This window comes from Oncorhynchus mykiss, chromosome 12 (assembly GCF_013265735.2).
Source record: "Oncorhynchus mykiss isolate Arlee chromosome 12, USDA_OmykA_1.1, whole genome shotgun sequence".
NCBI classification, from domain to species: Eukaryota; Metazoa; Chordata; class Actinopteri; order Salmoniformes; family Salmonidae; genus Oncorhynchus; species Oncorhynchus mykiss.
The window spans coordinates 62,969,870-62,990,449 of record NC_048576.1 but is presented as its reverse complement, the minus strand read 5'-3'; the positions used below and the strand labels follow the sequence as shown (position 1 = coordinate 62,990,449).

At 48.7% G+C, this 20,580-nt stretch overlaps 1 protein-coding gene across 1 annotated transcript in view; it reads left to right on the top strand.

Moving 5' to 3' along the window:
- Positions 1–20,580, top strand: part of LOC110537966 (thyroid hormone receptor alpha) — a 116,743-nt gene that overhangs the window by 90,059 nt on the left and 6,104 nt on the right. Inside the window, exons 5-9 of the mRNA XM_021624454.2 lie at positions 2,214–2,335; positions 2,804–2,951; positions 3,100–3,305; positions 19,137–19,283; positions 20,032–20,290. Of these exons, the coding sequence (XP_021480129.1) occupies positions 2,214–2,335; positions 2,804–2,951; positions 3,100–3,305; positions 19,137–19,283; positions 20,032–20,290 (882 nt within the window). The remainder of the gene's footprint in view (positions 1–2,213; positions 2,336–2,803; positions 2,952–3,099; positions 3,306–19,136; positions 19,284–20,031; positions 20,291–20,580) is intronic.

The window sequence follows — 20,580 nt, the reverse complement described above, 5'->3', positions numbered from 1 at the left end:
TATGTGGAGTATCTGCCAAATTGCTTTCAGTGTTTTAGACAAAGACGCAGGCACGCGTTTCAGGGGATGAATTGGAGAATAATTTTAATTTTAAGTAGGTCGTTTGCAAAGAGGGGACTCCAAGTTAGAATTGTCAGGAATAAATATGTTTCAGCTGTGTGGTCTTGGCACCGCCATGCGGTAAATGTGGTTCTCTGCTCTGAGGACTTGAAAGTAAGTGACTTTAGGATTTCCCCTGGAGTGATATTAGGTCAGAGTGGTGTGTGTATGTGCGTGTGTATACTGTACAGTTTAAGTCAGAAATGTACATACACTTAGGTTGGAGTGATTTAAAAGGAGTTTTTCATCCACTCAACACATTTCTTGTTAACAAATTATTGGCAAGTCGGTTAGGACATCTACTTTGGGCATGACACAAGGAATTTTTCCAACAATTGTTTACAGACAGTTTATTTCACTTATAATTCACTGTTATCACAATTCCAGTGTGTCAGAAGTTTACATACACTAAGTTGACTGCCTTTAAACAGCCTGGAAAATTTTTAAAAAATGGATGTCATGGCTTTAGAAGCTTCTGATAGGCTAATATACATCATTTGAGTCAATTGGAGGTGTACCTGTGGATACCTTCAATCTCAGTGCCTCTTTGCTTGACATCATCATGGGACAGTCAAAAGAAATAAGCCAAGACCTCAGAAAAATAATTGTAGACCTTCACAAGTCTGGTTCAACCTTGGGAACAATTTCCAAAAACCTGAAGGTACCATGTTCATCTGTACAAACAATAGTACGCAAGTATAAACACCATGGGACCACGCAGCATTTATACTGCTCAGGAAGGAGACGCGTTCTGTCTCCTAGAGATGAAGTGCAAATCAATCCCAGAACAACAGCAAAAGGACCTTGTGAAGATGCTGGAGGAAACGGATACAATAGTATCTATATCCACAGTAAAACGAGTTGTATATCGACAACCTGAAAGGCCTCTCAGCAAGGAAGAAGCCACGGCTCCAAAACCGCCATAAAAAAGCTAGACTATGGTTTGCAACTGCACATGGGGACAAAGATTGTACTTTTTTGAGAAATGTACTCTGGTCTGATGAAACAAAAATATAACTGTTTGGTCATAATGACCACTTATGTTTGGGGGAAAGGGGGGGAGCAGCTTGCAAGCCGAAAAACAATGTCCCAACCGTGAAGCACGGGGGTGGCAGCATCATAATGTGCAGGTGATTTGCTGCTGGAGGGACTGGTGCACTTCACAAAATAGATGGCAGCAGGAAAATTATGTGGATATATTGAAGCAACATCTCAATACATCAATCAGGAAGTTAAAGCTTGGTCGCAAATGGGTGTTTCCAAATGGACAATGACCCCAAGCATACTTCCAAAGTTGTGGCAAAATGGCTTAAGGACAACAAAGTCAAGGTATTGGAGTAGATATCACAAAGCCCTGACCTCAATCCTATAGAAAATTTGTAGGCAAAACCGAAAAAGCGTGTGCAATCAAGGAGGCCTACGAACCTGACACAGTTATACCAGCTTTGTCAGGAGGAATTGGCCAAAATTCACCCAACTTGTTGTGGGAAGCTTGTGGAAGGCTACCCAAAACAATTTACCCAAGTTAAACAATTTAAAGGCAATGCTACCAAATAGTGTGTGTAAACTTCTGCCCCACTGGGAATGTGATGAAAGAAATAAAAGCTGAAATAAATCATTCTCTCTTATTCTGACATTTCACATTCTTAAAATAAAGTGGTAGTCCTAACTGACCTAAGACAGGGACTTTTTACAAGGATTAAATGTCAGGAATTGTGAAACTGAGTTTAAATGTATTTGGCTAAGGTGTATGTAAACTTCTGACTTAAACTGTATGTGTGCATGTGTGTGCCCACACAGGAAACACACAGACCTAATCAAACACACACACATACACACTACATGTGCTTTTGTTGCTCCTGTGTTAACACTTCTCCTCCTTCTTCTCTTCTTCTGCTCTCTCTCCTTCTCTACTCCCTCCTCCTCTTCTTCCTCCTTCTTCCTCCTCATGTACTCCCTCTTCCTCCCTCCTCCTCTTCATTTCTCTTCCACTGTCTTTCCTCCTCCTTTGCTTCCCCTCCTCCTCCTGTACTCTCTCTACCTCCTCTACTCTTCCTCTTTCCTCCTCTTCCTTCCTCCTCCTCTCCTTTTCCTCCTCTCCATCTCTCCTTCAGCACTGAGCCTCTCTGTCCAAGGATACATCCCCAGCTACTTGGAGAAGGATGAGCCGTGTGTGGTATGTGGAGACAAGGCCACCGGCTACCATTACCGCTGCATCACCTGCGAGGGCTGCAAGGTGAGAGACATGGCCCATGACTGGCCTGTGGGACTTCAAGGACTGGTTTGGTCAAATGTTATATGACCTAGGCATTCCACAGTAACTACTAGGGAATAACCTGATTTTCCTTCGTATATGCATCAAATGAGTTATTGTTATTTCTGATTTAACTATCGAGAATTATTGCAAAATTATTGACATATTATACTAGTGACATTTAAAAAATGTATACAATTTTGTCCAAATAGCATATATTGCCACCCTTGCACTTTTCTTAAAGAAAAAAGTTCCCTATTTCTTCTAAAATGCATTGAAATTGAAAAAAAAAACTTTGGTCTCCACACATCGGATTTTCAACATTGCAGAACCAATTGTATTTTTTTGTCAACTTAGTCTCTAAGCTAAAAAACTAGCAACGTGGTTGATTAGTCATTAAGTTGATAACGTACTTTGACGTAACTAAGTTGACGCTACCAATGTCCACAGGGTTTCTTCAGGCGCACCATCCAGAAGAACCTTCACCCGGCTTACTCCTGTAAGTACGATGGCTGCTGCATCATCGACAAGATCACAAGGAACCAGTGCCAACTGTGTCGCTTCAGGAAATGCATCGCAGTTGGCATGGCCATGGACTGTGAGTGACACACACACATTCCATGAGTGTGTAACCATGAGTGGCAATCATATATATCACACCTACCTTCTCACTGCTTTACACTCCCATTACCTCTACATTTAGTACTGAAATACAGTAGGTTCACAAAACAACTCTGTGTCCTTAGTGGTGCTGGACGACTCTAAGCGGGTTGCCAAGCGGCGTCTGATTGAGGAGAACCGGGAGAAGAGGAAGAAAGACGAGATTGTGAAGACACTGCAGACCCGTCCGGAGCCCGACAGCTCGGAGTGGGAGCTGATTCGCCATGTGACAGAGGCCCACCGCCACACCAACGCGCAGGGCTCCCACTGGAAACAGAAACGCAAGTTCCTGGTGAGATGCTAGGCTAATCTAAAGTTGGCTAGGCTAGGGCTAAGTGAGACTAAGTTGTTGCCAGGCAACCAGGCAAATGAGACGCAGTATGAAGAGTTCTATTGTTGAAAGTAAAGTTGATGTGGATCTGCTCAGAATGGATTGATCCAGTGCATGTCTGAGGTGTTGATAACCACAGCCTCGAAAACAGGCATAACAGAAGGAGTACTGGTACAATATGTCTCTCTCTCTTACTCACACTCAGTACATCACCTCATTCACTCACACTCAGGACATCACCTCATTCACTCACTTGGTACATCGCCTTACTCACTCACTCGGTACATCGCCTTACTCACTCACTCGGTACATCGCCTTACTCACTCACTCGGTACATCGCCTTACTCACTCACTCGGTACATCGCCTTACTCACTCACTCGGTACATCGCCTTACTCACTCACTCGGTACATCGCCTTACTCACTCACTCGGTACATCGCCTTACTCACTCACTCGGTACATCGCCTTACTCACTCACTCGGTACATCGCCTTACTCACTCACTCGGTACATCGCCTTACTCACTCACTCGGTACATCGCCTTACTCACTCACTCGGTACATCGCCTTACTCACTCACTCGGTACATCGCCTTACTCACTCACTCGGTACATCGCCTTACTCACTCACTCGGTACATCGCCTTACTCACTCACTCGGTACATCGCCTTACTCACTCACTCGGTACATCGCCTTACTCACTCACTCGGTACATCGCCTTACTCACTCACTCGGTACATCGCCTTACTCACTCACTCGGTACATCGCCTTACTCACTCACTCGGTACATCGCCTTACTCACTCACTCGGTACATCGCCTTACTCACTCACTCGGTACATCACCACATCACCACACTCAACCACTCACTCAGTCGATGCATCACCACACTCACTCACTCACTCAGTCGGTGCATCGCCTCACTCACTCACTCAGTCGGTGCATCGCCACATTCACTCACTCAGTCGGTGCATCGCCACACTCACTCAATCACTCACTCGGTACATCACCACATCACCACACTCAACCACTCACTCAGTCGAAGCATCACCACACTCAACCACTCACTCACTCACTCAGTCGGTGCATCGCCTCACTCACTCACTCACTCAGTCGGTGCATCGCCTCACTCACTCACTCACTCAGTCGGTGCATCGCCTCACTCACTCACTCACTCAGTCGGTGCATCGCCTCACTCACTCACTCAGTCGGTGCATCGCCACATTCACTCACTCAGTCGGTGCATCGCCACACTCACTCAATCACTCACTCGGTACATCACCACATCACCACACTCAACCACTCACTCACTCAGTCGGTGCATCACCACACTCAACCACTCACTCACTCACTCAGTCGGTGCATCGCCTCACTCACTCACTCACTCAGTCGGTGCATCGCCTCACTCACTCAGTCGGTGCATCGCCTCACTCACTCACTCAGTCGGTGCATCGCCACATTCACTCACTCAGTCGGTGCATCGCCACACTCACTCAATCACTCACTCGGTGCATCACTACACTCACTCACTCACTCACTCGGTGCATCACTACACTCACTCACTCACTCACTCGGTGCATCACTACACTCACTCACTCACTCACTCGGTGCATCACTACACTCACTCACTCACTCACTCGGTGCATCACCACACTCACTCACTCACTCGGTGCATCACCACACTCACTCACTCACTCGGTGCATCACCTCACTCACTCACTCACTCGGTGCATCACCACACTCACTCACTCACTCGGTGCATCACCACACTCACTCACTCACTCGGTGCATCACTACACTCACTCACTCACTCGGTGCATCACTACACTCACTCACTCACTCGGTGCATCACTACACTCACTCACTCACTCACTCACTCGGTGCATCACTACATTCACTCACTCACTCACTCGGTGCATCACCACATTCACTCACTCACTCACTCGGTGCATCACCACATTCACTCACTCACTCACTCGGTGCATCACTACACTCACTCAATCACTCACTCGGTGCATCACTACACTCACTCAATCACTCACTCGGTGCATCACTACACTCACTCAATCACTCACTCGGTGCAACACCACACTCAATCACTCACTCGGTGCAACACCACACTCAATCACTCACTCGGTGCATCACTACACTCACTCAATCACTCACTCGGTGCATCGCCTCTCTCACTCACTCGGTGCATCGCCACACTCACTCTCTCACTCACTCGGTGCATCGCCACATTCACTCACTCACTCACTCGGTGCATCGCCACATTCACTCCCTCACTCACTTGGTGCATCGCCACATTCACTCACTCACTCACTCGGTGCATCGCCACATTCACTCCCTCACTCACTTGGTGCATCGCCACACTCACTCACTCACTCACTCGGTGCATCGCCACACTCACTCACTCACTCACTCGGTGCATCGCCACACTCACTCAATCACTCACTCGGTGCATCGCCACACTCACTCACTCACTCGGTGCATCGCCACACTCACTCACTCACTCACTCGGTGCATCGCCACACTCACTCAATCACTCACTCGGTGCATCGCCACACTCACTCACTCACTCGGTGCATCGCCACACTCACTCAATCACTCACTCGGTGCATCGCCACACTCACTCAATCAGTCGGTGCATCGCCACATTCACTCACTCAGTCGGTGCATCGCCACATTCACTCACTCAGTCGGTGCATCGCCACATTCACTCACTCAGTCGGTGCATCGCCACACTCACTCAATCACTCACTCGGTACATCACCACATCACCACACTCAACCACTCACTCAGTCGATGCATCACCACACTCAACCACTCACTCACTCAGTCGGTGCATCACCACACTCAACCACTCACTCACTCAGTCGGTGCATCACCACACTCAACCACTCACTCACTCACTCAGTCGGTGCATCGCCTCACTCACTCACTCAGTCGGTGCATCGCCTCACTCACTCACTCAGTCGGTGCATCGCCACATTCACTCACTCAGTCGGTGCATCGCCACACTCACTCACTCAATCACTCACTCGGTGCATCACTACACTCACTCACTCACTCGGTGCATCACTACACTCACTCACTCACTCACTCGGTGCATCACTACACTCACTCACTCACTCACTCGGTGCATCACTACACTCACTCACTCACTCGGTGCATCACCACACTCACTCACTCACTCGGTGCATCACCACACTCACTCACTCACTCGGTGCATCACCACACTCACTCACTCACTCGGTGCATCACCACACTCACTCACTCACTCGGTGCATCACCACACTCACTCACTCACTCGGTGCATCACCACACTCACTCACTCACTCGGTGCATCACTACACTCACTCACTCACTCGGTGCATCACTACACTCACTCACTCACTCGGTGCATCACTACACTCACTCACTCACTCACTCGGTGCATCACTACATTCACTCACTCACTCACTCGGTGCATCACCACATTCACTCACTCACTCACTCGGTGCATCACTACACTCACTCAATCACTCACTCGGTGCATCACTACACTCACTCAATCACTCACTCGGTGCAACACCACACTCAATCACTCACTCGGTGCAACACCACACTCAATCACTCACTCGGTGCATCACTACACTCACTCAATCACTCACTCGGTGCATCGCCTCTCTCACTCACTCGGTGCATCGCCACACTCACTCTCTCACTCACTCGGTGCATCGCCACATTCACTCACTCACTCACTCGGTGCATGGCCACATTCACTCCCTCACTCACTTGGTGCATCGCCACATTCACTCACTCACTCACTCGGTGCATCGCCACATTCACTCCCTCACTCACTTGGTGCATCGCCTCACTCACTCACTCACTCACTCGGTGCATCGCCACACTCACTCACTCACTCGGTGCATCGCCACACTCACTCACTCACTCACTCGGTGCATCGCCACACTCACTCACTCACTCACTCGGTGCATCGCCCCACTCACTCAATCACTCACTCGGTGCATCGCCACACTCACTCAATCACTCACTCGGTGCATCAATACACTCACTCAATCACTCACTCGGTGCATCACTACACTCACTCACTCACTCGGTGCATCACTACACTCACTCACTCGGTGCATCACTACACTCTTTCACTCACTCACTCGGTGCATCACCACATTCACTCACTCACTCGGTGCATCACCACATTCACTCACTCACTCACTCGGTGCATCGCCACATTCACTCACTCACTCACTCGGTGCATGGCCACATTCACTCCCTCACTCACTTGGTGCATCGCCACATTCACTCACTCACTCACTCGGTGCATCGCCACATTCACTCCCTCACTCACTTGGTGCATCGCCTCACTCACTCACTCACTCACTCGGTGCATCGCCACACTCTTTCACTCACTCACTCGGTGCATCACTACACTCACTCACTCGGTGCATCGCCACATTCACTCCCTCACTCACTCGGTGCATCACCACATTCACTCACTCACTCGGTGCATCACCACATTCACTCACTCACTCGGTGCATCACCACATTCACTCACTCACTCGGTGCATCACCACATTCACTCACTCACTCGGTGCATCACCACATTCACTCACTCACTCGGTGCATCACCACATTCACTCACTCACTCGGTGCATCACTACACTCACTCAATCACTCACTCGGTGCATCACTACACTCACTCAATCACTCACTCGGTGCAACACCACACTCAATCACTCACTCGGTGCAACACCACACTCACTCAATCACTCACTTGGTGCATCACTACACTCACTCAATCACTCACTCGGTGCATCGCCACACTCACTCACTCGGTGCAACACCACACTCACTCACTCACTCACTCGGTGCATCACTACATTCACTCACTCACTCACTCGGTGCATCACCACATTCACTCACTCACTCACTCGGTGCATCACCACATTCACTCACTCACTCACTCGGTGCATCACTACACTCACTCAATCACTCACTCGGTGCATCACTACACTCACTCAATCACTCACTCGGTGCAACACCACACTCAATCACTCACTCGGTGCAACACCACACTCAATCACTCACTCGGTGCATCACTACACTCACTCAATCACTCACTCGGTGCATCGCCTCTCTCACTCACTCGGTGCATCGCCACACTCACTCTCTCACTCACTCGGTGCATCGCCACATTCACTCACTCACTCACTCGGTGCATCGCCACATTCACTCCCTCACTCACTTGGTGCATCGCCACATTCACTCACTCACTCACTCGGTGCATCGCCACATTCACTCCCTCACTCACTTGGTGCATCGCCACACTCACTCACTCACTCGGTGCATCGCCACACTCACTCACTCACTCACTCGGTGCATCGCCACACTCACTCAATCACTCACTCGGTGCATCGCCACACTCACTCAATCACTCACTCGGTGCATCAATACACTCACTCAATCACTCACTCGGTGCATCACTACACTCACTCACTCACTCGGTGCATCACTACACTCACTCACTCGGTGCATCACTACACTCTTTCACTCACTCACTCGGTGCATCACCACATTCACTCACTCACTCGGTGCATCACCACATTCACTCACTCACTCGGTGCATCACCACATTCACTCACTCACTCGGTGCATCACCACATTCACTCACTCACTCGGTGCATCACCACATTCAATCACTCACTCGGTGCATCACTACTCACTCAATCACTCACTCGGTGCATCACTACACTCACTCAATCACTCACTCGGTGCAACACCACACTCAATCACTCACTCGGTGCAACACCATACTCAATCACTCACTCGGTGCAACACCACACTCACTCAATCACTCACTTGGTGCATCACTACACTCACTCAATCACTCACTCGGTGCATCGCCACACTCACTCACTCGGTGCAACACCACACTCACTCACTCACTCGGTGCATCACTACACTCACTCACTCACTCACTCACTCGGTGCATCACTACATTCACTCACTCACTCACTCGGTGCATCACCACATTCACTCACTCACTCACTCGGTGCATCACCACATTCACTCACTCACTCACTCGGTGCATCACTACACTCACTCAATCACTCACTCGGTGCATCACTACACTCACTCAATCACTCACTCGGTGCAACACCACACTCAATCACTCACTCGGTGCAACACCACACTCAATCACTCACTCGGTGCATCACTACACTCACTCAATCACTCACTCGGTGCATCGCCTCTCTCACTCACTCGGTGCATCGCCACACTCACTCTCTCACTCACTCGGTGCATCGCCACATTCACTCACTCACTCACTCGGTGCATCGCCACATTCACTCCCTCACTCACTTGGTGCATCGCCACATTCACTCACTCACTCACTCGGTGCATCGCCACATTCACTCCCTCACTCACTTGGTGCATCGCCACACTCACTCACTCACTCACTCGGTGCATCGCCACACTCACTCACTCACTCACTCGGTGCATCGCCACACTCACTCAATCACTCACTCGGTGCATCGCCACACTCACTCAATCACTCACTCGGTGCATCAATACACTCACTCAATCACTCACTCGGTGCATCACTACACTCACTCACTCACTCGGTGCATCACTACACTCACTCACTCGGTGCATCACTACACTCTTTCACTCACTCACTCGGTGCATCACCACATTCACTCACTCACTCGGTGCATCACCACATTCACTCACTCACTCGGTGCATCACCACATTCACTCACTCACTCGGTGCATCACCACATTCACTCACTCACTCGGTGCATCACCACATTCACTCACTCACTCGGTGCATCACTACACTCACTCAATCACTCACTCGGTGCATCACTACACTCACTCAATCACTCACTCGGTGCATCACTACACTCACTCAATCACTCACTCGGTGCAACACCACACTCAATCACTCACTCGGTGCAACACCACACTCAATCACTCACTCGGTGCAACACCACACTCACTCAATCACTCACTTGGTGCATCACTACACTCACTCAATCACTCACTCGGTGCATCGCCACACTCACTCACTCGGTGCAACACCACACTCACTCACTCACTCACTCGGTGCATCACTACACTCACTCACTCACTCACTCACTCACTCACTCGGTGCATCACTACATTCACTCACTCACTCACTCGGTGCATCACCACATTCACTCACTCACTCACTCGGTGCATCACCACATTCACTCACTCACTCACTCGGTGCATCACTACACTCACTCAATCACTCACTCGGTGCATCACTACACTCACTCAATCACTCACTCGGTGCAACACCACACTCAATCACTCACTCGGTGCAACACCACACTCAATCACTCACTCGGTGCATCACTACACTCACTCAATCACTCACTCGGTGCATCGCCTCTCTCACTCACTCGGTGCATCGCCACACTCACTCTCTCACTCACTCGGTGCATCGCCACATTCATTCACTCCCTCACTCACTTGGTGCATCGCCACATTCACTCCCTCACTCACTTGGTGCATCGCCACATTCACTCACTCACTCACTCGGTGCATCGCCACATTCACTCCCTCACTCACTTGGTGCATCGCCACACTCACTCACTCACTCGGTGCATCGCCACACTCACTCACTCACTCACTCGGTGCATCGCCACACTCACTCACTCACTCACTCGGTGCATCGCCACACTCACTCAATCACTCACTCGGTGCATCGCCACACTCACTCAATCACTCACTCGGTGCATCAATACACTCACTCAATCACTCACTCGGTGCATCACTACACTCACTCACTCACTCGGTGCATCACTACACTCACTCACTCGGTGCATCACTACACTCTTTCACTCACTCACTCGGTGCATCACCACATTCACTCACTCACTCGGTGCATCACCACATTCACTCACTCACTCGGTGCATCACCACATTCACTCACTCACTCGGTGCATCACCACATTCACTCACTCACTCGGTGCATCACTACACTCACTCAATCACTCACTCGGTGCATCACTACACTCACTCAATCACTCACTCGGTGCATCACTACACTCACTCAATCACTCACTCGGTGCAACACCACACTCAATCACTCACTCGGTGCAACACCACACTCACTCAATCACTCACTTGGTGCATCACTACACTCACTCAATCACTCACTCGGTGCATCGCCACACTCACTCACTCGGTGCAACACCACACTCACTCACTCACTCACTCGGTGCATCGCCACACTCACCATCTCACTCACTCGGTGCATCGCCACACTCACCATCTCACTCACTCGGTGCATCGCCACACTCACCATCTCACTCACTCGGTGCATCGCCACACTCACCATCTCACTCACTCGGTGCATCGCCACACTCACTCACTCAGTCGGTGCATCGCCACACTCACTCACTCACTCGGTGCATCGCCACATTCACTCACTCACTCACTCGGTGCATCGCCACATTCACTCCCTCACTCACTCGGTGCATCGCCACACTCACTCTCTCACTCACTCGGTGCATCGCCACACTCACTCAATCACTCACTAACTCACTCACTCGGTGCATCGCCACACTCACTCAATCACTCACTCGGTGCATCACTACACTCACTCAATCACTCACTCGGTGCATCACTACACTCACTTAATCGCTCACTCGGTGCATCACTACACTCACTCAATCACTCACTTGGTGCATCGCCACACTCACTCACTCGGTGCAACACCACACTCACTCACTCACTCACTCGGTGCATCGCCACATTCACTCCCTCACTCGGTGCATCGCCACATTCACTCCCTCACTCGGTGCATCACTACACTCACTCAATCACTCACTCGGTGCATCACTACACTCACTCAATCACTCACTCGGTGCATCACTACACTCACTCAATCACTCACTCGGTGCAACACCACACTCAATCACTCACTCGGTGCAACACCACACTCAATCACTCACTCGGTGCAACACCACACTCAATCACTCACTCGGTGCAACACCACACTCAATCACTCACTCGGTGCAACACCACACTCAATCACTCACTCGGTGCAACACCACACTCACTCAATCACTCACTCGGTGCATCACTACACTCAATCACTCACTCGGTGCAACACCACACTCAATCACTCACTCGGTGCAACACCACACTCACTCAATCACTCACTTGGTGCATCACTACACTCACTCAATCACTCACTCGGTGCATCGCCACACTCACTCACTCGGTGCAACACCACACTCACTCACTCACTCACTCGGTGCATCGCCACACTCACCATCTCACTCACTCGGTGCATCGCCACACTCACCATCTCACTCACTCGGTGCATCGCCACACTCACCATCTCACTCACTCGGTGCATCGCCACACTCACCATCTCACTCACTCGGTGCATCGCCACACTCACTCACTCAGTCGGTGCATCGCCACACTCACTCACTCACTCGGTGCATCGCCACATTCACTCACTCACTCACTCGGTGCATCGCCACATTCACTCTCTCACTCACTCGGTGCATCGCCACACTCACTCAATCACTCACTAACTCACTCACTCGGTGCATCGCCACACTCACTCAATCACTCACTCGGTGCATCACTACACTCACTCAATCACTCACTCGGTGCATCACTACACTCACTTAATCGCTCACTCGGTGCATCACTACACTCACTCAATCACTCACTTGGTGCATCGCCACACTCACTCACTCGGTGCAACACCACACTCACTCACTCACTCACTCGGTGCATCGCCTCTCTCACTCACTCGGTGCATCGCCACATTCACTCCCTCACTCGGTGCATCGCCACATTCACTCCCTCACTCGGTGCATCACTACACTCACTCAATCACTCACTCGGTGCATCACTACACTCACTCAATCACTCACTCGGTGCATCACTACACTCACTCAATCACTCACTCGGTGCATCACTACACTCACTCAATCACTCACTCGGTGCAACACCACACTCAATCACTCACTCGGTGCAACACCACACTCAATCACTCACTCGGTGCAACACCACACTCAATCACTCACTCGGTGCAACACCACACTCACTCAATCACTCACTCGGTGCATCACCACACTCACTCAATCACTCACTCGGTGCATCACTACACTCAATCACTCACTCGGTGCAACACCACACTCACTCACTCACTCGGTGCATCGCCTCTCTCACTCACTCGGTGCATCGCCACACTCGCTCACTCACTCGGTGCATCGCCACACTCACTCACTCACTCAGTCGGTGCATCGCCACATTCACTCACTCACTCACTCGGTGCATCGCCACACTCACTCACTCACTCACTCGGTGCATCGCCACACTCACTCAATCACTCACTCGGTGCATCGCCACACTCACTCAATCACTCACTCGGTGCATCAATACACTCACTCAATCACTCACTCGGTGCATCACTACACTCACTCACTCACTCGGTGCATCACTACACTCACTCACTCACTCGGTGCATCACTACACTCACTCACTCACTCGGTGCATCACTACACTCACTCACTCACTCGGTGCAACACCACACTCACTCAATCACTCACTCGGTGCATCACCACACTCACTCAATCACTCACTCGGTGCATCACTACACTCACTCACTCACTCGGTGCATCACTACACTCACTCACTCACTCGGTGCATCACTACACTCACTCACTCACTCGGTGCATCACTACACTCACTCACTCACTCGGTGCATCACTACACTCACTCACTCACTCGGTGCATCACTACATTCACTCACTCACTCGGTGCATCACTACATTCACTCACTCACTCGGTGCATCACCACATTCACTCACTCACTCGGTGCATCACCACATTCACTCACTCACTCGGTGCATCACCACACTCACTCACTCACTCGGTGCATCACCACACTCACTCACTCACTCGGTGCATCACTACACTCACTCACTCACTCGGTGCATCACTACACTCACTCAATCACTCACTCGGTGCATCACTACACTCACTCAATCACTCACTCGGTGCATCACTACACTCACTCAATCACTCACTCGGTGCATCACTACACTCACTCAATCACTCACTCGGTGCATCACTACACTCACTCAATCACTCACTCGGTGCATCACTACACTCACTCAATCACTCACTCGGTGCATCACTACACACACTCAATCACTCACTCGGTTTAACACCACACTCACTCACTCACTCGGTGCATCACCACACTCACTCACTCACTCGGTGCATCACTACACTCACTCAATCACTCACTCGGTGCAACACCACACTCACTCAATCACTCACTCGGTGCATCACTACACTCACTCAATCACTCACTCGGTGCATCGCCACACTCACTCACTCGGTGCAACACCACACTCACTCACTCACTCACTCACTCGGTGCATCGCCACACTCACCATCTCACTCACTCGGTGCATCGCCACACTCACTCTCTCACTCACTCGGTGCATCGCCACATTCACTCACTCACTCACTCGGTGCATCGCCACATTCACTCCCTCACTCACTCTGTGCATCGCCACACTCACTCACTCACTCGGTGCATCGCCACACTCACTCTCTCACTCACTCGGTGCATCGCCACACTCACTCACTCGGTGCATCGCCACACTCACTCACTCGGTGCATCGCCACACTCACTCACTCACTCACTCGGTGCATCGCCACACTCACTCAATCACTCACTCGGTGCATCGCTACACTCACTCAATCACTCACTCGGTGCATCGCCACACTCACTCACTCGGTGCATCGCCACACTCACTCACTCACTCACTCGGTGCATCGCCACACTCACTCAATCACTCACTCGGTGCATCACTACACTCACTCAATCACTCACTCGGTGCATCACTACACTCACTTAATCACTCACTCGGTGCATCAATACACTCACTCAATCACTCACTCGGTGCATCACTACACTCACTCAATCACTCACTTGGTGCATCGTCACACTCACTCACTCGGTGCAACACCACACTCACTCACTCACTCACTCGGTGCATCGCCTCTCTCACTCACTTGGTGCATCGCTACACTCACTCTCTCACTCACTCGGTGCATCGCCTCTCTCACTCACTCGGTGCATCGCCTCTCTCACTCACTCGGTGCATCGCCTCTCTCACTCACTCGGTGCATCGCCTCTCTCACTCACTCGGTGCATCGCCACACTCACTCACTCAGTCGGTGCATCGCCACATTCACTCCCTCACTCACTCGGTGCATCGCCACACTCACTCACTCACTCGGTGCATCGCCACACTCACTCTCTCACTCACTCGGTGCAACACCACACTCACTCACTCACTCGGTGCAACACCACACTCACTCACTCGGTGCATCACTACACTCACTCAATCACTCACTCGGTGCATCACATGAAATAACACATGGAATCATGCAATCACAAAGTGTTAAATCAAAATAGATTTGAGATTCTTCAAAGTAGCCGCCTTTTGCCTTGATGACAGTTTTGCACACTCTTGGCTTTGATTGAGGCAGTCAGTTGTTGTGACAAGGTAGGGGTGGTATACAGAAGATAGCCCTATTTGGTAAAAGACCATGTCCATATTATGGCAAGAACTGCTCAAATAAGCAAATAGAAACAACCGTCCATCATTACTTTAAGACATGAAGGTCAGTCAATGCGGGAAATTTCTAGAACTTTGAACGTTTCTTCAAGTGCAGACACAAAAACCATCAGGCACTATGATGAAACTAGCTCTCATGAGGACCGCCACAGGAAAGGAAGACCCAGAGGATAAGTTCATTAGAGTTACTAGCCTCTGAAATTACAGCCCAAATAGATGCTTCAGAGGTCAAGTACCAGACACATCTCAACATCAACTGTTCAGAGGAGAATGCGTGAATCAGGCCTTCATGGTCAAATTTCTGCGAAGAAATCACTACTACAGGACACCAATAGGAAGATGAGACTGGCTTGGGCCAAGAAACACGAGCAATGGATATTTGACAGGAATGGATATCTGTCATTTGGTCTGGAGTCCAAATCTGAAGCATGGAGGAGGTGTGATGGTGTGGGAGTGCTTTGCTGTTGACACTGTCTGTGATTTATTTAGAATTCAAGGCACACTTAACCAGCATGGCTACCACATCATTCTGCAGTGATACGCCATCCCATCTGGTTTGGGCCTTAGAGGGACTATCATTTGTTTTTCAAAAGGACAATGACCCAACTTACCTCCAGGCTGTGTAAGGGCTATTTCAGCAAGAAAGAGAGTGATGGAGTGCTGCATCAGATGACCTGGCCTCCACAATCAACCGACCTCAACCCAATTGAGATGGTTTGGGATGAGTTGGAACGCAGAGTGAAAAGCAGCCAACAAGTGCTCAGCATATGTGGGAACTCCTTCAAGACTGTTGGAAAAGCATTCCAGGTGAAGCTGTTTGAAAGAATGCCAATAGTGTGCAAAGCTGTCATCAAGGCAAAGGGTGGCTACTTTGAAGAATGTAAAAATCTAAATATATTTTGATTTGTTTAACACTTTTTTGGTTACAACATGATTCCATGTGTTATTTCATAGTTTTGATGACTTCACAATTATTCTACAATGTAGAAAATAGTAAACAATTATGAAAACCCCTGAATGAGTAGGTGTTCAAACTTTTGACTTGTACTGTATATTTGAAAATACAGGTAGTGGAATATTGGAATGTATTTGGAAATACACTTGGAAAGTTTGACATGTATGTGAAAGTACTCGTATACATTTCTAGTACAAATAATGAAATACTCCATGCATTTGAACCCAGGTCTGTTTGGTCCTAGGGTTTTTTGAAAAAATGTATTTAGAAACAAATATTTAAAAATTCTTAAATGATTTCCTACAAATAGCTTACTAATTAAAAATAGTTTCATACTTCAAATATAAGTAGTTTATTTCTGCCACATTATTTGAAAATACTCAAATGCACAGAAAATAAGTATATAAATACAAAATACTTAAATGCACATACAGTGCCTTGCGAAAGTATTCGGCCCCCTTGAACTTTGCAACCTTTTGCCACATTTCAGGCTTCAAACATAAAGATATAAAACTGTATTTTTTTGTGAAGCATCAACAACAAGTGGGACACAATCATGAAGTGGAATGACATTTATTGGATATTTCAAACTTTTTTAACAAATCAAAAACTGAACAATTGGGCGTGCAAAATTATTCAGCCCCCTTAAGTTAATACTTTGTAGCGCCACCTTTTGCTGCAATTACAGCTGTAAGTCGCTTGGGGTATGTCTCTATCAGTTTTGCACATCGAGAGACTGACATTTTTTCCCATTCCTCCTTGCAAAACAGCTCGAGCTCAGTGAGGTTGGATGGAGAGCATTTGTGAACAGCAGTTTTCAGTTCTTTCCACAGATTCTCGATTGGATTCAGGTCTGGACTTTGACTTGGCCATTCTAACACCTGGATATGTTTATTTTTGAACCATTCCATTGTAGATTTTGCTTTATGTTTTGGATCATTGTCTTGTTGGAAGACAAATCTCCGTCCCAGTCTCAGGTCTTTTGCAGACTCCATCAGGTTTTCTTCCAGAATGGTCCTGTATTTGGCTCCATCCATCTTCCCATCAATTTTAACCATCTTCCCTGTCCTGCTGAAGAAAAGCAGGCCCAAACCATGATGCTGCCACCACCATGTTTGACAGTGGGTATGGTGTGTTCAGGGTGATGAGCTGTGTTGCTTTTACGGCAAACATAACGTCTTGCATTGTTGCCAAAAAGTTCAATTTTGGTTTCATCTGACCAGAGCACCTTCTTCCACATGTTTGGTGTGTCTCCCAGGTGGCTTGTGGCAAACATTAAACAACACTTTTTATGGATATCTTTAAGAAATGGCTTTCTTCTTGCCACTCTTCCATAAAGGCCAGATTTGTGCAATATACGACTGATTGTTGTCCTATGGACAGAGTCTCCCACCTCAGCTGTAGATCTCTGCAGTTCATCCAGAGTGATCATGGGCCTCTTGGCTGCATCTCTGATGAGTCTTCTCCTTGTATGAGCTGAATGTTTAGAGGGACGGCCAGGTCTTGGTAGATTTGCAGTGGTCTGATTACTTCTTCCATTTCAATATTATCGCTTGCACAGTGCTCCTTGGGATGTTTAAAGCTTGGGAAATATTTTTGTATCCAAATCCAGCTTTAAACTTCTTCACCACAGTATCTCAGACCTGCCTGGTGTTCCTTGTTCTTCATGATGCCCTCTGCGCTTTTGACGGACCTCTGAGACTATCACAGTGCAGGTGCATTTATACGGAGACTTGATTCCACACAGGTGGATTGTATTTATCATCATTAGTCATTTAGGTCAACATTGGATCATTCAGAGATCCTCACTGAACTTCTGGAGAGAGTTTGCTGCACTGAAAGTAAAGGGGCTGAATAATTTTGCACGCCCAATTTTTCAGTTTTTGATTTGTTAAAAAAGTTTGAAATATCCAATAAATGTCGTTCCACTTCATGATTGTGTCCCACTTGTTGTTGATTCTTCACAAAAAAATACAGTTTTATATCTTTATGTTTGAAGCCTGAAATGTGGCAAAAGGTCGCAAAGTTCAAGGGGGCCGAATACTTTCGCAAGGCACTGTACATTTGAACCCAGGTCTGGTGAACAACCGAAATGAAATATCAAACCAGATGTGGATGTTGGTTGATCTGACTGTTTGCCCGGTGGGACTATTCATTAGACATCATCTTTGTTTCCCCAGCCTGAGGACATAGGTCAGTCCCCCGGGGTTCCCACCCCAGACGGAGACAAGGTAGACCTGGAGGCCTTCAGCGAGTTCACCAAGATCATCACCCCTGCCATCACACGCGTCGTCGACTTTGCCAAAAAACTGCCCATGTTCTCAGAGGTGGGTTTAAAGCACTGTGCATGTGTGTGTGTAAGTTCCTGTGTGTCTCTGTCCTGTGTCCTCATTTGTCCCTGTGAGTCTATAATGGGGCTCATCAACACACACTTGACTGTGATTACCTCCTCTTTCTCCTCCTTCAGCAGAACTTATTGTCATGGTGTCTGTCTGTTCGTTCCTGCGTGCGTGCTTGTTATACTGTATATTCACCACTGCCTCCTGCATATGACTCAATATGCTATATAATGAGGACATAATGCTGCTGTTTCACACTCACTCACTTTCTCTCACACACGCGTGCGCATGCACACAGTACTCAGACTAGGGTGCACAGAACTCACCTTCATCCACGGTCCCCGACAGACAGTCCCGAAAGATTGTGATTTACCAGTTATGTAATCTGTAGCTGGACTATCATTACAAATAAACATCAACGCAGTCTCACTGGCCAGCAGAGGAATAATGTTGTGGTAGCTGCTAGAATTACTGGATATTTAGTAACTGGATCTTTCAGTTTGTTCCCAGGCTGTGTATGTGTGTATAATGTACATGTGCCCTATAGTTGCTTTGTGAGGACTGCAGTGTGCATGACTGTATATCTCTGTGTGTGTGTGTGTGTGTCTTGACCTTTAGTGCAATCTACCGCAGCTGACTATAGGTTTCCTCTCAGGCCCCTCACTGCCATGGGATGACATTATTGTGTTTATTTGGTGTACACTCTAACAGTCTCCCTCTCCTATCCTCCCTCCAGCTGCCTTGTGAGGACCAGATCATCCTATTGAAAGGCTGCTGTATGGAGATCATGTCGCTGCGTGCCGCCGTGCGCTATGACCCAGAGAGCGAGACGCTTACCCTGAGCGGCGAGATGGCGGTGAAGAGGGAGCAGCTGAAGAATGGCGGGCTGGGCGTGGTGTCGGACGCCATCTTTGATTTGGGCAAGAGTCTGGCACAGTTTAACCTGGACGACTCGGAGGTGGCCCTGCTGCAGGCTGTGCTCCTCATGAGCTCAGGTGAGGGTCCAGGAGGCTGTGGAAAGGTTATAACAACTCTATGAGCAGACATAATATCTTAACGAACAGACACAGCTGCTCTATAAACAAACAAAACAGTCAATCAATGGAAGGACATCAGGATCATAACCACTTTAAGAACAGACATAACATCTTTATGAACAAAGAACAGCTGTATGAACACACTGAAGTTCTCCTTATGTTGGTAACATTTTATGAACAAGCTTCAATATCTACCATTTCTCTAGTATTATTATTGGTCTTTAAAAGGCATGTATTTGTGCGTTCCT